At 36.9% G+C, this 15,997-nt stretch overlaps 1 protein-coding gene across 1 annotated transcript in view; it reads right to left on the minus strand.

Annotated features, from left to right (window-relative positions):
* Positions 1 to 4,463: 4,463 nt before the first annotated feature.
* Positions 4,464 to 15,997, minus strand: part of EXT1 (exostosin glycosyltransferase 1) — a 258,570-nt gene continuing 247,036 nt past the window's right edge. Inside the window, exons 9-11 of the mRNA XM_073679802.1 lie at positions 11,256 to 11,416; positions 9,535 to 9,706; positions 4,464 to 4,957 (exon numbers count right to left, since the gene is read on the minus strand). Of these exons, the coding sequence (XP_073535903.1) occupies positions 4,772 to 4,957; positions 9,535 to 9,706; positions 11,256 to 11,416 (519 nt within the window). The 3' untranslated portion in view covers positions 4,464 to 4,771. The remainder of the gene's footprint in view (positions 4,958 to 9,534; positions 9,707 to 11,255; positions 11,417 to 15,997) is intronic.

Raw genomic sequence — 15,997 nt, forward strand, 5'->3', positions numbered from 1 at the left:
TAGTAGTTATATTCTTGTACATAGGAGCAGTATTATAGTAGTCATTCTTGTACATAGGGGGCAGTATTATAGTAGTTATATTCTTGTACATAGGAGCAGTATTATTGTAGTTATATTCTTGTACATAGGAGCAGTATTAGAGTAGTTATATTCTTGTACATAGGGTACAGTATTATAGTAGTTATATTCTTGTACATAGGGAGCAGTATTATAGTAGTTATATTCTTGTACATAGGGAGCAATATTATAGTAGTTATATTCTTGTACATAGGAGCAGTATTATAGTAGTTATATTCTTGTATATAGGGGGCAGTATTATAGTAGTTATATTCTTGTACATAGGAGCAGTATTATAGTAGTTATATTCTTGTACATAGGGAGCAGTATTATAGTAGTTATATTCTTGTACATAGGAGCAGTATTATAGTAGTTATATTCTTGTACATAGGGGCAGGATTATAGTAGTTATATTCTTGTACATAGGAGCAGTATTATAGTAGTTATATTCTTGTATATAGGGGCAGTATTATAGTAGTTATATTCTTGTACATAGGAGCAGTATTATAGTAGTTATATTCTTGCACATAGGGGGCTGTATTATAGTGGTTATATTCTTGTACATATGAGCAGTATTATAGTAGTTATATTCTTGTACATAGGAGCAGTATCATAGTAACTATATTCTTGTACATAGGGGGCAGTATTATAGTAGTTATATTCTTGTACATAGGAGCAGTATTATAGTAGTTATATTCTTGTACATAGGGGCAGTATTGTAGTAGTTATATTCTTATACATAGGGGCAGTATTGTAGTAGTTATATTCTTGCACATAGGGGTCATTATTATAGTAGTTATATTCTTGTACATAGGGGGCATTATTATAGTAGTTATATTCTTGCACATATGAGCAGTATTCTAGTAGTTATATTCTTGTACATAGGAGCAGTATTCTAATAGTTATATTCTTGTACATAAGGGCCAGTATTATAGTAGTTATATTCTTACACATAGGAGCAGTTTTATAGTAGTTATATTCTTGTACATAGGAGCAGTATTATAGTAGTTATATTCTTGTACATAGGAGCAGTATTATAGTAGTTTTATTCTTGTACATAAGGGCCAGTATTATAGTAGTTATATTCTTGCACATAGCAGCAGTATTCTAGTAGTTATATTCTTGTACATAGAAGCAGTATTATAGTAGTTATATTCTTGTACATAAGGGCAGTATTATAGTGATTATATTCTTGCACATAGGAGCAGTATTATAGTAGTTATATTCTTGCACATAGGAGCAGTATTATAGTAGTTATATTCTTGTACATAGGAGCAGTATTATAGTAGTTATATTCTTGCACATAGGAGCAGTATTACAGTAGTAATATTCTTGTACATAGGAGCAGTATTATAGTAGTTACATTCTGGTACCCAGGAGCAGTATTATAGTAGTTATATTCTTGTACCCAGGGGCAGTATTATAGTAGTTATATTCTTGTACCTAGGGGCAGTATTATAGTAATTATATTCTTGTACATAGGAGCAGTATTATAGTAGTTATATTCTTGTATATAGGGAGCAGTATTACAGTAGTTATATTCTTGTAAATAGGAACAGTATTATAGTAGTTATATTCTTGTACATAGGGGCAGTATTGTAGTAGTTATATTCTTATACATAGGGGCAGTATTGCAGTAGTTATATTCTTATACATAGGGGCAGTATTGTAGTAGTTATATTCTTGCACATAGGGGGCAGTATTATAGTAGTTATATTCTTGTACATAGGGGGCATTATTATAGTAGTTATATTCTTGTACATAGGGGCAGTATTATAGTAGCCATAATCTTGTACATAGGGGCAGTATTCTAGTAGTTATATTCTTGTACATAGGAGCAGTATTATAGTATATTCTTGTACATAGGAGCAGTATTATAGTAGTTATATTCTTGTCCATAGGGGCAGTATTGTAGTAGTTATATTCTTATACATAGGGGCAGTATTGTAGTATACTCCTGTACATAGGGACAGTATTATAGTAGTTATATTCTTGTACATAGGAGCAGTATGATAGTAGTTATATTCTTGTACATAGGGGCAGTATTGTAGAAGTTATATTCTTATATATAGGGGCAGTATTGTAATAGTTATACTCTTGTACATAGGGGGCAGTATTATAGTAGTTATATTCTTGTACACAGGGACAGTATTATAGTAGTTATATCCTTGTACATAGGGAGCAGTATTATAGTAGTTATATTCTAGTACATAGGGGGCCGTATTATAGTAGTTATATTCTTGTACATAGGAGCAGTATTGTAGTATCTATATTCTTGTACATAGGGGGCAGTATTATAGTAGTTATATTCTAGGGGCGCGAGGACACTCTCATATTTCCGCTAGTAAGTACTAATGACTATTATGTGATATTGCGGAGTCTATATAGATCGGCTTTGATAGAGGCTTGATATCAGGTGGGGTCCAACTCAAAGATATAATCATATCATTAGACGGACTGGATGCTAGTCACATGGATATATAAATATTAACCAAAAATTAATGGGGACTATATGAGCCCAATGAAAAAACTATGTTTGCACTATGCACTGGTCACTTTAATTTAAATGAGATGGAGAAATAATGATTTGAGTTGGTATCTTTGTTAAGACATAAATTGTATGTAATAATCATGTACCCTTGATATCTTTATGCACTTTAATTACGCTGGATTACAATTGGAACAATATCAGAGTCAGCAGTGTCCTCTTTATGCAGCACCATGATGGTTTTAACTATGCAATAATGTTTAAATAAAGTAGTAATTTTCTTCAAAAAAACTCTGGTCGCATAAGATCTCTTATTTCGAGGGCTTTCCTCTTTCTTTTTTGTGATATAGTTATATTCTTGTATATGGAAGCAGTATTATAGTAGTTATATTCTTGTATATAGGGAGCAGTATTATAGCAGTTATATTCTTGTACATAGGAGCAGTATTATAGTAGGTATATTCTTGTACATATAGCCAGTATTATATTAGTTATATTCTTGTACATAGGGGGCAGTATTATAGTAGTTATATTCTTGTACATAGGAGCAGTATTATAGTAGTTATATTCTTGTACATAGGAGCAGTATTATAGTAGGTATATTCTTGTACATAGGAGCAGTATTATAGTAGGTATATTCTTGTACATAGGAGCAGTATTATAGTAATATTCTTGTACATAGGAGCAGTATTATAGTAGTTACAGTCTTGTACATAGGGGGCAGTATTATAGTAGTTATATTCTTGTACATAGGAGCAGTATTATAGTAGTTATATTCTTGTACATAGGAGCAGTATTATAGTAGTTATATTCTTGTAGATAGGAGCAGTATTATAGTAGTTATATTCTTGTAGATAGGAGCAGTATTATAGTAGTTATATTCTTGTAGATAGGAGCAGTATTATAGTAGTTATATTCTTGTACGTAGGAGCAGTATTATAGTATCTATATTCTTGTACATAGGGGGCAGTATTATAGTAGTTATATTCTTGTACATAGAAGCTGTATTATAGCAGTTATATTCTTATACATATGGGCAGTATTATAGTAGTTATATTCTGATACATAGGGACAGTATTAAAAACAAAACACAAATTCGACCTTTATTATAATTTGAGATTTGTTTTTCAATCTTTTAAAATGAAAATAGTTTTACCATAAGAGCCAGTATTATAGTAGTTATATTCTTGTACATATGGCCAGTATTATAGTAGTTATATTCTTGTATATAGGAGCAGTATTATAGTAGTTATATTCTTGTACATAGGGAGCAGTATTATAGTAGTTATATTCTTGTACATAGGAGCAGTATTATAGTAGTTATATTCTTGTACATAGGAGCAGTATTATAGTAGGTATATTCTTGTACATATAGCTAGTATTATATTAGTTACATTCTTGTACATAAGGGGCAGTATTATAGTAGTTATATTCTTGTACATAGGGAGCAGTATTATAGTAGTTATATTCTTGTACATAGGGGGCAGTATTATAGTAGTTATATTCTTGTACATAGAAGCAGTATTATAGTAGTTATATTCTTGTACATAGGAGCAGTATTATAGTAGGTATATTCTTGTACATATAGCCAGTATTATAGTAGTTATATTCTTGTACATAGGGAGCAGTATTATAGTAGTTATATTCTTGTACATAGGAGCAGTATTATAGTAGTTATATTCTTGTACATAGGAGCAGTATTATAGTAGTTATATTTTTGTACATAGGAGCAGTATTAGTTATATTTTTGTACATAGGAGCAGTATTAGTTATATTCTTGTACATGGGAGTTAGGTTTTGTGTGTATGTAGCTGCGTGCGTGTGTGTATGTAGCTGGGTGCGTGTAAAGCATATATTATAGGTGGCTGCCAAGTCACAACCGTAATATATAAAATATACAGACCAAGGAAACACAGGATAAAGAAAGATCTCTGATTTTAATAGTTTTTGTTCATTAAAAAAGTTTAAACCTGCATAGCAATCATTTCAAAAATAATTATTTAATGTTCCATAATTAAACTGTACACAGCCTAGTTCTGAGACGACAAAGCTCGGTGATGTTTGTAAGCAGTCCAGTGCAATGGAGTCCAGACACCCAAAGTCCTGGCTCCAAACGCTTTGCGTATTCCATGTGTGGAAGCGGCATAATCAACCGTTCATAAGCAGTTGTCCGTGTGTGGATGGAGATGCACTGGGCAGAAGGCTCATTCCGGTGGCAGTTATGTCTCAAAGTCGTTCAATGTCCCGATATTTCTTTCGTAGAATTGAGACCTGATCCTTAAAGAGCACAGGGTCCAGTCTCATCTGTGAGTGAATGAGCGGCATATAGCCAAACCAGCTGGCAAACGTATTCATACAAGTCTGTCTCTGAGCAAAATGGTCGGGGTCTGCCCAGCGAGAAGCTCTGGAGGTCTAGAGGGACAAAAGGGAAATATTAGGTTTCCTAATATGATCAAAACTTCCATGCATATGATAGTAAAGCAAATACTGTGTACTAAAAGTGATGATTATTAGTTATATTCTAGTCACAACACAGCTGCTTTCAAAATTCTGCTGGTTGTTACTTGGACTCAGTCATCATAGTGGACATTAAATTACTATTATAGTAGTTATATTCTTGTACATATGGGCAGTGTTATAGTAGCTATATTCTTGTACATAGGGGTCAGTATTATAGTAGTTATATTCTTGTACATAGGGGGCAGTATTATAGTAGTTATATTCTTACATTTAGGAGTAGTATTATAGTAGTTATATTCTTGTACATAGGAGCAGTATTATAGTAGTTATATTCTTGTACATAGGAGCAGTATTATAGTAGTTACATTCTTGTACATAGGAGCAGTATTATAGTAGTTCTATTCTTGTACATAGGAGCAGTATTATAGTAGTTATATTCTTGTACATAGGAGCAGTATTATAGTAGTTATATTCTTGTACATAGGGGCAGTATTATAGTAGTTATATTGTTGTGCATAGTGGGCAGTATTATAGTAGTTACAGTGCCTACAAGTAGTATTCAACCCCCTGCAGATTTAGCTAGTTTGATAAGATGCAAATAAGTTAGAACCTTCAAACTGCAAACGAGAGTAGGTTTTATGAACAGAAGCATAAATCTTACAAACCAAAAAGTTATGTTGCTCAGTTGAATTTTAATAAATTTTAAACATAAAAGTGTGGGTCAATTATTATACAACCCCTATGTTTAATATTTTGTGGAATAACCCTTGTTTGCAATTACAGCTAATAATCGTCTTTTATAAGACCTGATCAGGCCGGCACAGGTCTGTGGAGTTATCTTGGCCCACTCCTCCATGCAGATCTTCTCCAAGTTATCTAGGTTCTTTGGGTGTCTCATGTGGACTTTATTCTTGAGCTCCTTCCACAAGTTTTCAATTGGGTTAAGGTCAGGAGACTGACTAGGCCACTCCAACACCTTGACTTTTTCCCTCTTGAACCAGGCCTTGGTTTTCTTGGCTGTGTGCTTTGGGTCGTTGTCTTGTTGGAAGATGAAATTACGACCCATCTTAAGATCCTTGATGGAGGAGCGGAGGTTCTTGGCCAAAATCTCCAGGTAGGCCGTGCTATCCATCTTCCCATGGATGCGGACCAGATGGCCAGGCCCCTTGGTTGAGAAACAGCCCCACAGCATGATGCTGCCACCACCATGCTTGACTGTAGGGATGGTATTCTTGGGGTCGTATGCAGTGCCATCCAGTCTCCAAACGTCACGTGTGTGGTTGGCACCAAAGATCTCGATCTTGGTCTCATCAGACCATAGAACCTTGAACCAGTCTGTCTCAGAGTCCTCCAAGTGATCATGAGCAAACTGTAGACGAGCCTTGACATGACGCTTTGAAAGTAAAGGTACCTTACGGGCTCGTCTGGAACGGAGACCATTGCGGTGGAGTACGTTACTTATGGTATTGACTGAAACCAATGTCCCCACTGCCATGAGATCTTCCCGGAGCTCCTTCCTTGTTGTCCTTGGGTTAGCCTTGACTCTTCGGACAAGCCTGGCCTCGGCACGGGAGGACACTTTCAAAGGCTGTCCAGGCCGTGGAAGGCTAACAGTAGTTCCATAAGCCTTCCACTTACGGATGATGCTCCCAACAGTGGAGACAGGTAGGCCCAACTCCTTGGAAAGGGTTTTGTACCCCTTGCCAGCCTTGTGACCCTCCACCATCTTGTCTCTGATGGCCTTGGAATGCTCCTTTGTCTTTCCCATGTTGACCATGTCTGAGTGCTGTTCACAAGTTTGGGGAGGGTCTTAAATAGTCAGAAAAGGCTGGCAAAAGAGATCTTTAATCCACACATGTGAAGCTCATTATTCTTGGTGCCTGAACTACTTCTTAATACTTTAGGGGGACCAAACAGAATTCTTGTGGTTTGAGGGGTTGAATAATAAATGACACTCTGAATTAACTTTTAACGTTTTAAAAAAAACACAAAAAAAAAAAAAAAAACAATATTTGCTGCAGTGCATTTCCCACTTCCAGGCTGATCTACAGTACAAATGTCACAATGCCAAGTTAATTCCGCATGTGTCAACCAGCTAAATCTGCAGGGGGTTGAATACTACTTGTAGGCACTGTATATTCTTACATTTAGGAGTAGTATTATAGTAGTTATATTCTTGTACATAGGAGCAGTATTATAGTAGTTATATTCTTACATTTAGTAGTAGTATTATAGTAGTTATATTCTTGTACATAGGGACAGTATTATAGTAGTTATATTCTAACATATAGGAGCAGTATTATAGTAGTTATATTCTTGTACATAGGAGCAGTATTATAGTAGTTATATTCTTGTACATAGGAGCAGTATTATAGTAGTTATATTCTTGTACATAGGGGCAGTATTATAGTAGTTATATTCTTGTACATAGGAGCAGTATTATAGTAGTTATATTCTTACATTTAGTAGTAGTATTATAGTAGTTATATTCTTGTACATAGGAGCAGTATTATAGTAGTTATATTCTTACATATAGGAGCAGTATTATAGTAGTTATATTCTTGTACATAGGAGCAGTATTATAGTAGTTATATTCTTGTACATAGGGGCAGTATTATAGTAGTTATATTCTTGTACATAGGAGCAGTATTATAGTAGTTATATTCTTACATATAGGAGCAGTATTATAGTAGTTATATTCTTGTACATAGGAGCAGTATTATAGTAGTTATATTCTTACATTTAGTAGTAGTATTATAGTAGTTATATTCTTGTACATAGGAGCAGTATTATAGTAGTTATATTCTTGTACATAGGAGCAGTATTATAGTAGTTATATTCTTGTACATAGGAGCAGTATTATAGTAGTTATATTCTTGTACATAGGGGCAGTATTATAGTAGTTATATTCTTGTACATAGGGGCAGTATTATAGTAGTTATATTCTTGTACATAGGAGCAGTATTATAGTAGTTATATTCTTGCATCTAGCGGGCAGTATTATAGTAGTTATATTCTTGTACATAGGAGCAGTATTATAGTAGTTATATTCTTGTATCTAGCGGGCAGTATTATAGTAGTTATATTCTTGTACATAGGAGCAGTATTATAGTAGTTATATTCTTGTACATAGGAGCAGTATTATAGTAGTTATATTCTTGTACATAGGAGCAGTATTATAGTAGTTATACTCTTGTACACAGGGAGCAGTATTATAGTAGTTATATTCTTGTATCTAGCGGGCAGTATTATAGTAGTTATATTCTTGTACATAGGAGCAGTATTATAGTAGTTATATTCTTGTACATAGGAGCAGTATTATAGTAGTTATATTCTTGTACATAGGAGCAGTATTATAGTAGTTATATTCTTGTATCTAGCGGGCAGTATTATAGTAGTTATACTCTTGTACATAGGGAGCAGTATTATAGTAGTTATATTCTTGTATCTAGCGGGCAGTATTATAGTAGTTATATTCTTGTACTTAGGGGCAGTATTATAGTAGTTATATTCTTGTACATAGGAGCAGTATTATAGTAGTTATATTCTTGTACATAGGGGCAGTATTATAGTAGTTATATTCTTGTACATAGGAGCAGTATTATACTAGTTATATTCTTGTACATAGGAGCAGTATTATACTAGTTATATTCTTGTACATGAGGCAATTTTATAGTTATGTTTTTGTACCTAGGAGACAGTATTATAGTAGTTATATTCTTGTACATAGGAGCAGTATTATAGTAGTTATATTCTTGTACATAGGAGCAGTATTATACTAGTTATATTCTTGTACATAGGAGCAGTATTATACTAGTTATATTCTTGTACATGAGGCAATTTTATAGTTATGTTTTTGTACCTAGGAGACAGTATTATAGTAGTACACATTTGCACATTTTTTTAATGTTAATTAGCTTCCTAAATGCAAAGTTAATCTACTTTCTAAATATTTTTCATTAAAAAAAAAGTTGTACCATTTTGCTGTTGCAAAGTATCTATAAAGGCTCCCATACACAATTTTTTGTCTGATATGCATCTTTCCTTACTCTCCATACACAGTAATGTTCAGTTTGGCCTAGCGCTCCTGTGTTTTTCTGCGAGGGAGCCTTCGCCAGACTCTTCTGACAGCGGCTCATCTCTTGGGAGGACAAAGGGATCGGCCGATAGAAATCTAACAGGCCGAATCCTTCTCTTCTTCAACATCATCTGTCAAGGGAGAGTATGGAGGCCCCCATATACATTAGACAGACAGCTCCATTTATTATTGGCGGATTCGGCTAACAATAGTGTTATTTGTATGGGGGCCCTAAGCCTTTTATCTAGCAGATTGCTTTTACAAGACTGATTCAAATCTGTCAGAGCTTCTGCTCCTGATTCTGACCGCCCGTTCTACTGGGGTGTAAAGTGATCAGCAGCAGTGAGGGGATAAAGTATCTAAAGTCTTATGGAGAGAAGAGAAAACACAGTGGTGAGGGGAGAAAGTATCTATAGTCTTAAGAAAGTCTAAAGATAATCCATCGACATACCTGTCCCATCATTGTCTCCTTATACTGCTTTTTCTGTGTAACTTTGATAGGCGGCAACTTCGTTACTGCAGACACCAGAAAGTTTATTAAGATATCTTCACAATTGGCTAATTGGTCCACCATGTTTTTCAGACTGGCAGGCAAGTAATTGGTGTACAGGTAGTGATAGTATCTGTAAAAATAACATATTTTAGTTTTACATGTTCCAAATATCATAAAATGTAATCCAGCCAATAGTAATGGGATCCGTATTACCAAACACGGAGGGTTTCCGTTCTTCATTTACATTGTTAGGAAAATCTGATTAATAGTGCAGAATATCATTCTCTGCTGTCAGCACAGTGTAAGTAAAGCTTTTTCACATGAGCCCGGATGCTATGGATACACTCCCTGAAAGCGGAGGTCTTTTGTATCTGGTTGTCAGATCAGTCTGTATTAGATTATTCTGGTCTTGAGTTCAAGACAGTATTAGCAGAGGGCAGATAAGTGACAAGGGAAGGAATTAGTCAAAACAAATCTCACTGAGGTGTAAGACACCTTTACGGAAGACCTGTCAAATGGTCAAAAATTGAGAGTATTGTCCAGATAACAGCTTGACAAAGTGACGATTATTGCGATGTGCAGGCTACACTCACTCACTTTATTCATCAACGCGTTTCGGTGTCTCTCAAGGTTAAAAAAAAAAAACAAGATTTGATTTTTTACCTTGAGAAAGGTGCCGGCCCGGTGCCGAAACGCGTTGGTAAATAAAGCACCTCGTTTATACCCTCTGGATCTCATCCGTTCCATGAGTGCAACCCGCACATCGTGATAATCTTTGCTTTGCCAAAATTTGAATTTGGCAGACTCGCTCGAATTCGTCCAGGAAATATGATTTGCATCAAATTTAGTTAATGCAAATCAAATGTGCCCCGACTGCCGTTAAAGCCGATAATTATGCTCCGAAGTCTTCAGATGGATGGGTTGGGAAGGGGTTAAAAAATAATAAAGTACTTGCTTCGCCCCTCATCTTACTCTTTCACTCCACGCCAGACCTCCACTTGCTCTTTGAGGTGCAAGCCAGGGCTCTGGTCCTCTCTTCACCAGCTCCTTCAGAGCTGATAAGGCCTTAATGCACATTAAGACATCCATTACTCCACATGACCAGTAAGGCGACGCGCGTTACGACATACTGACATCATGGCGTGTGTCAAGTCCTAGACAGCAATGGAGGAGTTGGAGAAAAGAAGACCAGAACCCGTGCTGGTACATCAGGGAATGAGCAGATGACAGGCTAGATACGAGTAGGAGCTGTATATATATTTACCCCTTCTGGCCCATAGGAATCCAACAAAATGCTGTGGACTAAAACCGTTTCAACATTAGCAAACCAATACTGTAAGGCACATGTTTCACCACTAGGTGGAGCTAACCACATACTATTTCTACACTTAACTCTGCATGCAGCAAGCCCCCCCCCCCACCCCCCTAGTGGCAGCTGCAGCCTGAACTAAGTTTTGCATTTTTAAGACTTAGTTTTATGAATAGTTATAATGAAAATCCAAAGTTGAAAAATCCATGCATTTTAACCCATTGCAAGCTTTTTAAACAGATACAGGAACAGAACCAAGCTTACTACATAGATACAGGAACAGAACCAAGCTTACTACATACATACGGGGAGTATGGAAATCGTTCACATAATAGAAACCATTGTGTATTATATAAAAGAAGATACTTACTTGTGGTAGATAGCAGCTCCGGTTAGTACCATGGAGTAGTCATTAGTCCACTTGGATGTGTAACCCCATCGCTCCTTTGTGCTGTCCCAAAAGTGACTACGGGCAGGGTAACCCACAATCCTTTCCGGAAAACTCTGCCAAACCGTAAAGGCAAAATCCACCTGTAAAGAAAAGATAATTGATTATTAGGAGGCTAGGACATATCATGGCATGGAACTACAACTCCTAGTATCCCCTTCCCCCTGCACACACCCAGGAGTGCAAAAATGTTAATAAAGGAAAAAAAAAAAGCTTTACAGAGTTATTCTCTGTATAATGGAGCTTGAGAATGCATTCGAGACAAAGGCCGGCCGCCATTTGTGGGTCTACTTGAAAGCAAGGCTGTCACGGAGATAATAGAGACGCAGGATGATCATTATCTACTCACATGTCTTTAAACCGGGCATCATCGTTCTAACTAAGTAAATGGCTCAATTATAAGCAACATATAAAATAAGGAAAAAAAACCTATAAAAAAACTGCTGCTTTTAACCAAACTGCTTGATATTCTAACCTAAAATTATGCACATTTTAATGTATCCATCAGCCGAAGTTCAGCACAACGTAGCGTTAAATTCAGATTTATAGCGCTGCCCTTTTTTTTTCCTGCTCTGACCTTTGCCAAGGTTATGTCTTTACATTGGTGTAACTTTTTTTTCCTCTAAAGTGGAGGATCTACAAAAATCTATATACGACAGTCACGAACATATGCAGCGGAGCCGAATTTGTTTAAAGCAGTGGAGCCGAATTTGTTTAAAGCAGTGGAGCCGAATTTGTTTAAAGCAGTGGCAACGTGGTTTTCCTTATTGTGGCACACGGATATGGGAGCCCTTCTTGGGGCTCCTCGCTATGAGCCACCGAGTCCGGAGAAGGAAGCAGATGGTGTAAGACTCCAAAAGCGAAAATCCAATTAACCCATTGAAAGTTTTATCAATCAGGCATCTTAGTAACTCTTATAATACAGTAGATTTAGCTGTATCCGATATGATAACGAGCCGTGCTTAATGGCAAAGTATTGCAGATTTACGACCCCCGCAATTGTTCGAGATCAGTCAAGGTCCATACAGAAGATGCATCTTAAGCCCTTTCCAATATAGGATGTACTATGTATGGAAAAGTGTATGGAGCAGGTCCAGGAGCGGAACCGGCTCTAAACATGGCAGGTGCCAGCTGTGTGTTATACAGCCGGCACCTGATTATAACAGCAGTGACCAGAACTAACTCTGATTGCTGCTGTTTAAATATTTTGATGAAGTTTTCAATCTACAAAAGTATTGGGAATTCGGTAGGGCCCTTCTTCATGTACCCATCAGAACAAACCCCTCTCAACCCAAGACACGATTTGATTTTCGTAGTAGCCTGGGACTTTCACTGCCATCTTAGCACTCTGGTAAAGCCCGGTCACTGAAGTATTGCTAAACTTAGCATCAAACGATCACAGCAATAAGTCCCCTAAAGAACTTAAGCTATGTTCACATGCAGCTTTTGCTGTTTTTTTTCCGCAGTCAAAGTCTTCTCTCTTGGTAGTAAAAACGCTGCGTTCAAAAAGACCATTTTTCAGCATTATCGGGTGCGGATTGCATGTGTGCTTTGTCTCTAGTACATGTTTAATAAAGTTAGTTTAATTCACCCCCACCCCACAAAAAAAAACACTTCAAAAACATCATTGCATTTTTTTTCCCCCATTCTCATCGCTTTCTATAGCTGAAAAAATGCTGAAAAAATTAACGTGCTGCAGAGTTAAAAAAAAAAAAAAATGGTTGCCGTTCTCAAATTCAGGCAGGAAAAGCTTTTGCATTAGATTTCTGAGATCTCTGCTTTTGCTGGTACTGTAAAAGAAGCTTTTAATTTGCAAAAAAAGCAGTAAAAACTGCATGTGTATAGCCATATAAATGTGAAAAGTGGGGAAAAAAAAGTTTTGAAAAAAAGAAAAACTAAAATTTAAACTATTTAAAAATAAAGAAAACATATAAAACTAAACAAAAGTCCAATCTATCAAAATATAGAATTTAACTTATATAACCCCCCTCCCAAAATGCAATAAAAGTGAACATTATATGCTCCGGAAAATGGTGCCAATAAAAACTACCATGCAAAAAGAAAGGCCCCAGGTCTCAGAAAAAGCCAATAATTGTATTTTTTTTTATTGCAAAATGTTTTTATTGCTTAAATAAACACAAATATATAAGTTTGGTATTCAAATTTCACCGCACTTGGGTTTTTTCCCCTTCATTTTCACTATATTATATAATGAATGGTGTTGTTAAAAATTACAACTGGACCCGCAAGAAAAAAAAAAAAAAAAGTTCTCATACAACAATGTTGACGGAAAAAATAAATTATGGCTTTTAGATGAAGAGGAGCAAAAAACAAAGACAAAAAAAAAAAACCCTCCAAAAACCCAGAAAATATTGACTGGTCATGAAAGAGTTAAACCCCATCGGCCTCCAGGATCCCGGTTACCGCAGTTCTGTAAAGTTGTTAATGATTCAGTAGTTTGGACGACTTGTCTGCTTTTCTCTGTGCCCTTTTCCTCGTCCTCCCGGCGGACGGCGGGCATTGCAGGAGCAGGCTCCCTGACATCTGCTGTGTGCCCTTCAGGCTGGTGCAGCAGCAGCGAGCGCTCAGCGTGCGAGGAGATGAGGATTGTGCGGGTGCTAATAGTAATGCGAAACACTATGCCGTAACGTCTTGCTGGAGCAGCTTCATTTTCTCAGAGCTCTTCTGTTTAATTGAGGTTAATTGCATCATTGCAACTAGATACATGTACGCATTAAAGGGAAGCTAGTTTTTTTTTTTCTCAAAACACGATTTTTAGTAAAATACAGAATTCGTAAACTTGACATTTTCACACCATTCACTTTTTTTTTTTTTTATATACCCATACTTATGGAAGGAGCTTTCAGCAGGCTCGTTATCAGCAGAGGCAGGAGTGCAATCACCGGTAACTCCTCGATACGCAGCTGATAACACACCAATCACAACAGGCGATCTCACAGCCAGCCATCCTCCGTTTGGTAACTTTATTAGTACAGAAAAATTACAATGTTTCTGCTGCAAAAGGCCTTTATCAAGCAATAGAATGCATATCTCTCTTTTTCTATGGCTTGATAAAGGCCTTGAATGGCCGAAACATTGACCTCTGTACACAGCTGATAACACACCAATCACAACAGGAGATGTCACAGTCAGACATCCTCCATTTGGTTAACTTTATTAGTATGGAAAAATCACAATGTTTCGGCAGCACAGGGCCTTTCTGAAGCTATAGAATGCATATCTTTGGGGCTTTTTTTTTATACACGTACTTCTGGAAGAGTTTTTAGCAGGCTCATTATCAGCAGAGACAGGATTGCAATCACTGGCAACACCTCTATATACAGCTAATAAAACACACCAATCACAACAGGCGATGTCATAGCCAGACATCCTCAGTTTGGTAACTTTATTAATACAGAAAAATCATAAAGTTTCAGCTCTGCAAGGCCTTTATCAAGCTATAGAATGCACATCTCTTTGTTTCTATGGCTTGATAAAGGCCTTGTGTGGCCGAAACATTGACCTCTGTACACAGCCAATAACACACCAATCACAACAGGAGATATCACAGTCAGACATCCTCATTTTGGTAACTTTATTAGTACAGAAAAATCACAACGTTTCGGCAGTACAGGGCCTTTATCAAGCTATAGAACGCATATCTCTGGGGCTTTTTTTATACACGTACTTACGGATGAGTTTTTAGCAGGCTTGTTATCGGCAGAGGCAGGATTGCAATCACCGGCAACACCTCTATACACAGCTGATAATACACCAATCACAACAGATGTCGTCACAGCCAGGCGTCCTCCATTTGGCAACTTTATTAGTACAGAAAAATCACGACCTTTTGGCCGTGCAGGGCCTTTATCAAGCTATAGAATGCACATCTCTTTTTTTCTATGGCTTGATAAAGGCCTTGCGTGGCCGAAACATTGACCTCTGTACACAGCTGATAACACACCAATCACAATAGGAGATGTCACAGTCAGACATCCTCCTTTTAGTAACTTTATTAGTACAGAAAAATCACAACGTTTCGGCTGTACAGGGTCTTTATCAAGCTATAGAATGCATATCTCTTTTTCTATGGCTTAATAAAGGCCCTGCTAGGCCAAAACGTTGTTATTTTTCAGTACTAATAAAGTTACCAAAAGGTGGACGTCTGGTGCTCTGGTTCCTAGATTTCTCTGTATGGCTATAACCTTGTGGAGGATTGCACCAATTGTGCACGGACAACACAGTGGTGCGAGGAACTCGTCTATTGCAAGTATGTAGAGAACCGGTAGACTACCCCCATATAGACACAAAATGTCTCAAAGCCAAGGGATAACAGCAACTGTGACCGGTCTAGACAACCCTCAGCATAACAAGTCTCTCTGCGTGGACAGTTTGCTACAGTGTATCAGTGCAGGCAAAAGTTGTCAGCATAGTCTCACAGAGGATTGTCAAGACTGAATAAATTCTCCGCTGTAAGAAACACATATCATAATAGAAAGTTACTTTTTCCTTGCAGGGTGGTGCTCCTGGGCAGGGAACTGCAGCCGGGTGGCCAGGACTGCCCCCGAGGAGAGCAAAAAATGTGCCCTTTGTTCTTAGGATCGTGGGGGGTGTCTTGGAGGTTAGCGAAATATCCTATCCCAAGTGTCATAAATCAGGACTGA

This window comes from Phyllobates terribilis, unplaced genomic scaffold, assembly GCF_046119375.1.
Source record: "Phyllobates terribilis strain yellow unplaced genomic scaffold, ASM4611937v1 Scaffold_4__5_contigs__length_816908805, whole genome shotgun sequence".
NCBI classification, from domain to species: domain Eukaryota; kingdom Metazoa; phylum Chordata; class Amphibia; order Anura; family Dendrobatidae; genus Phyllobates; species Phyllobates terribilis.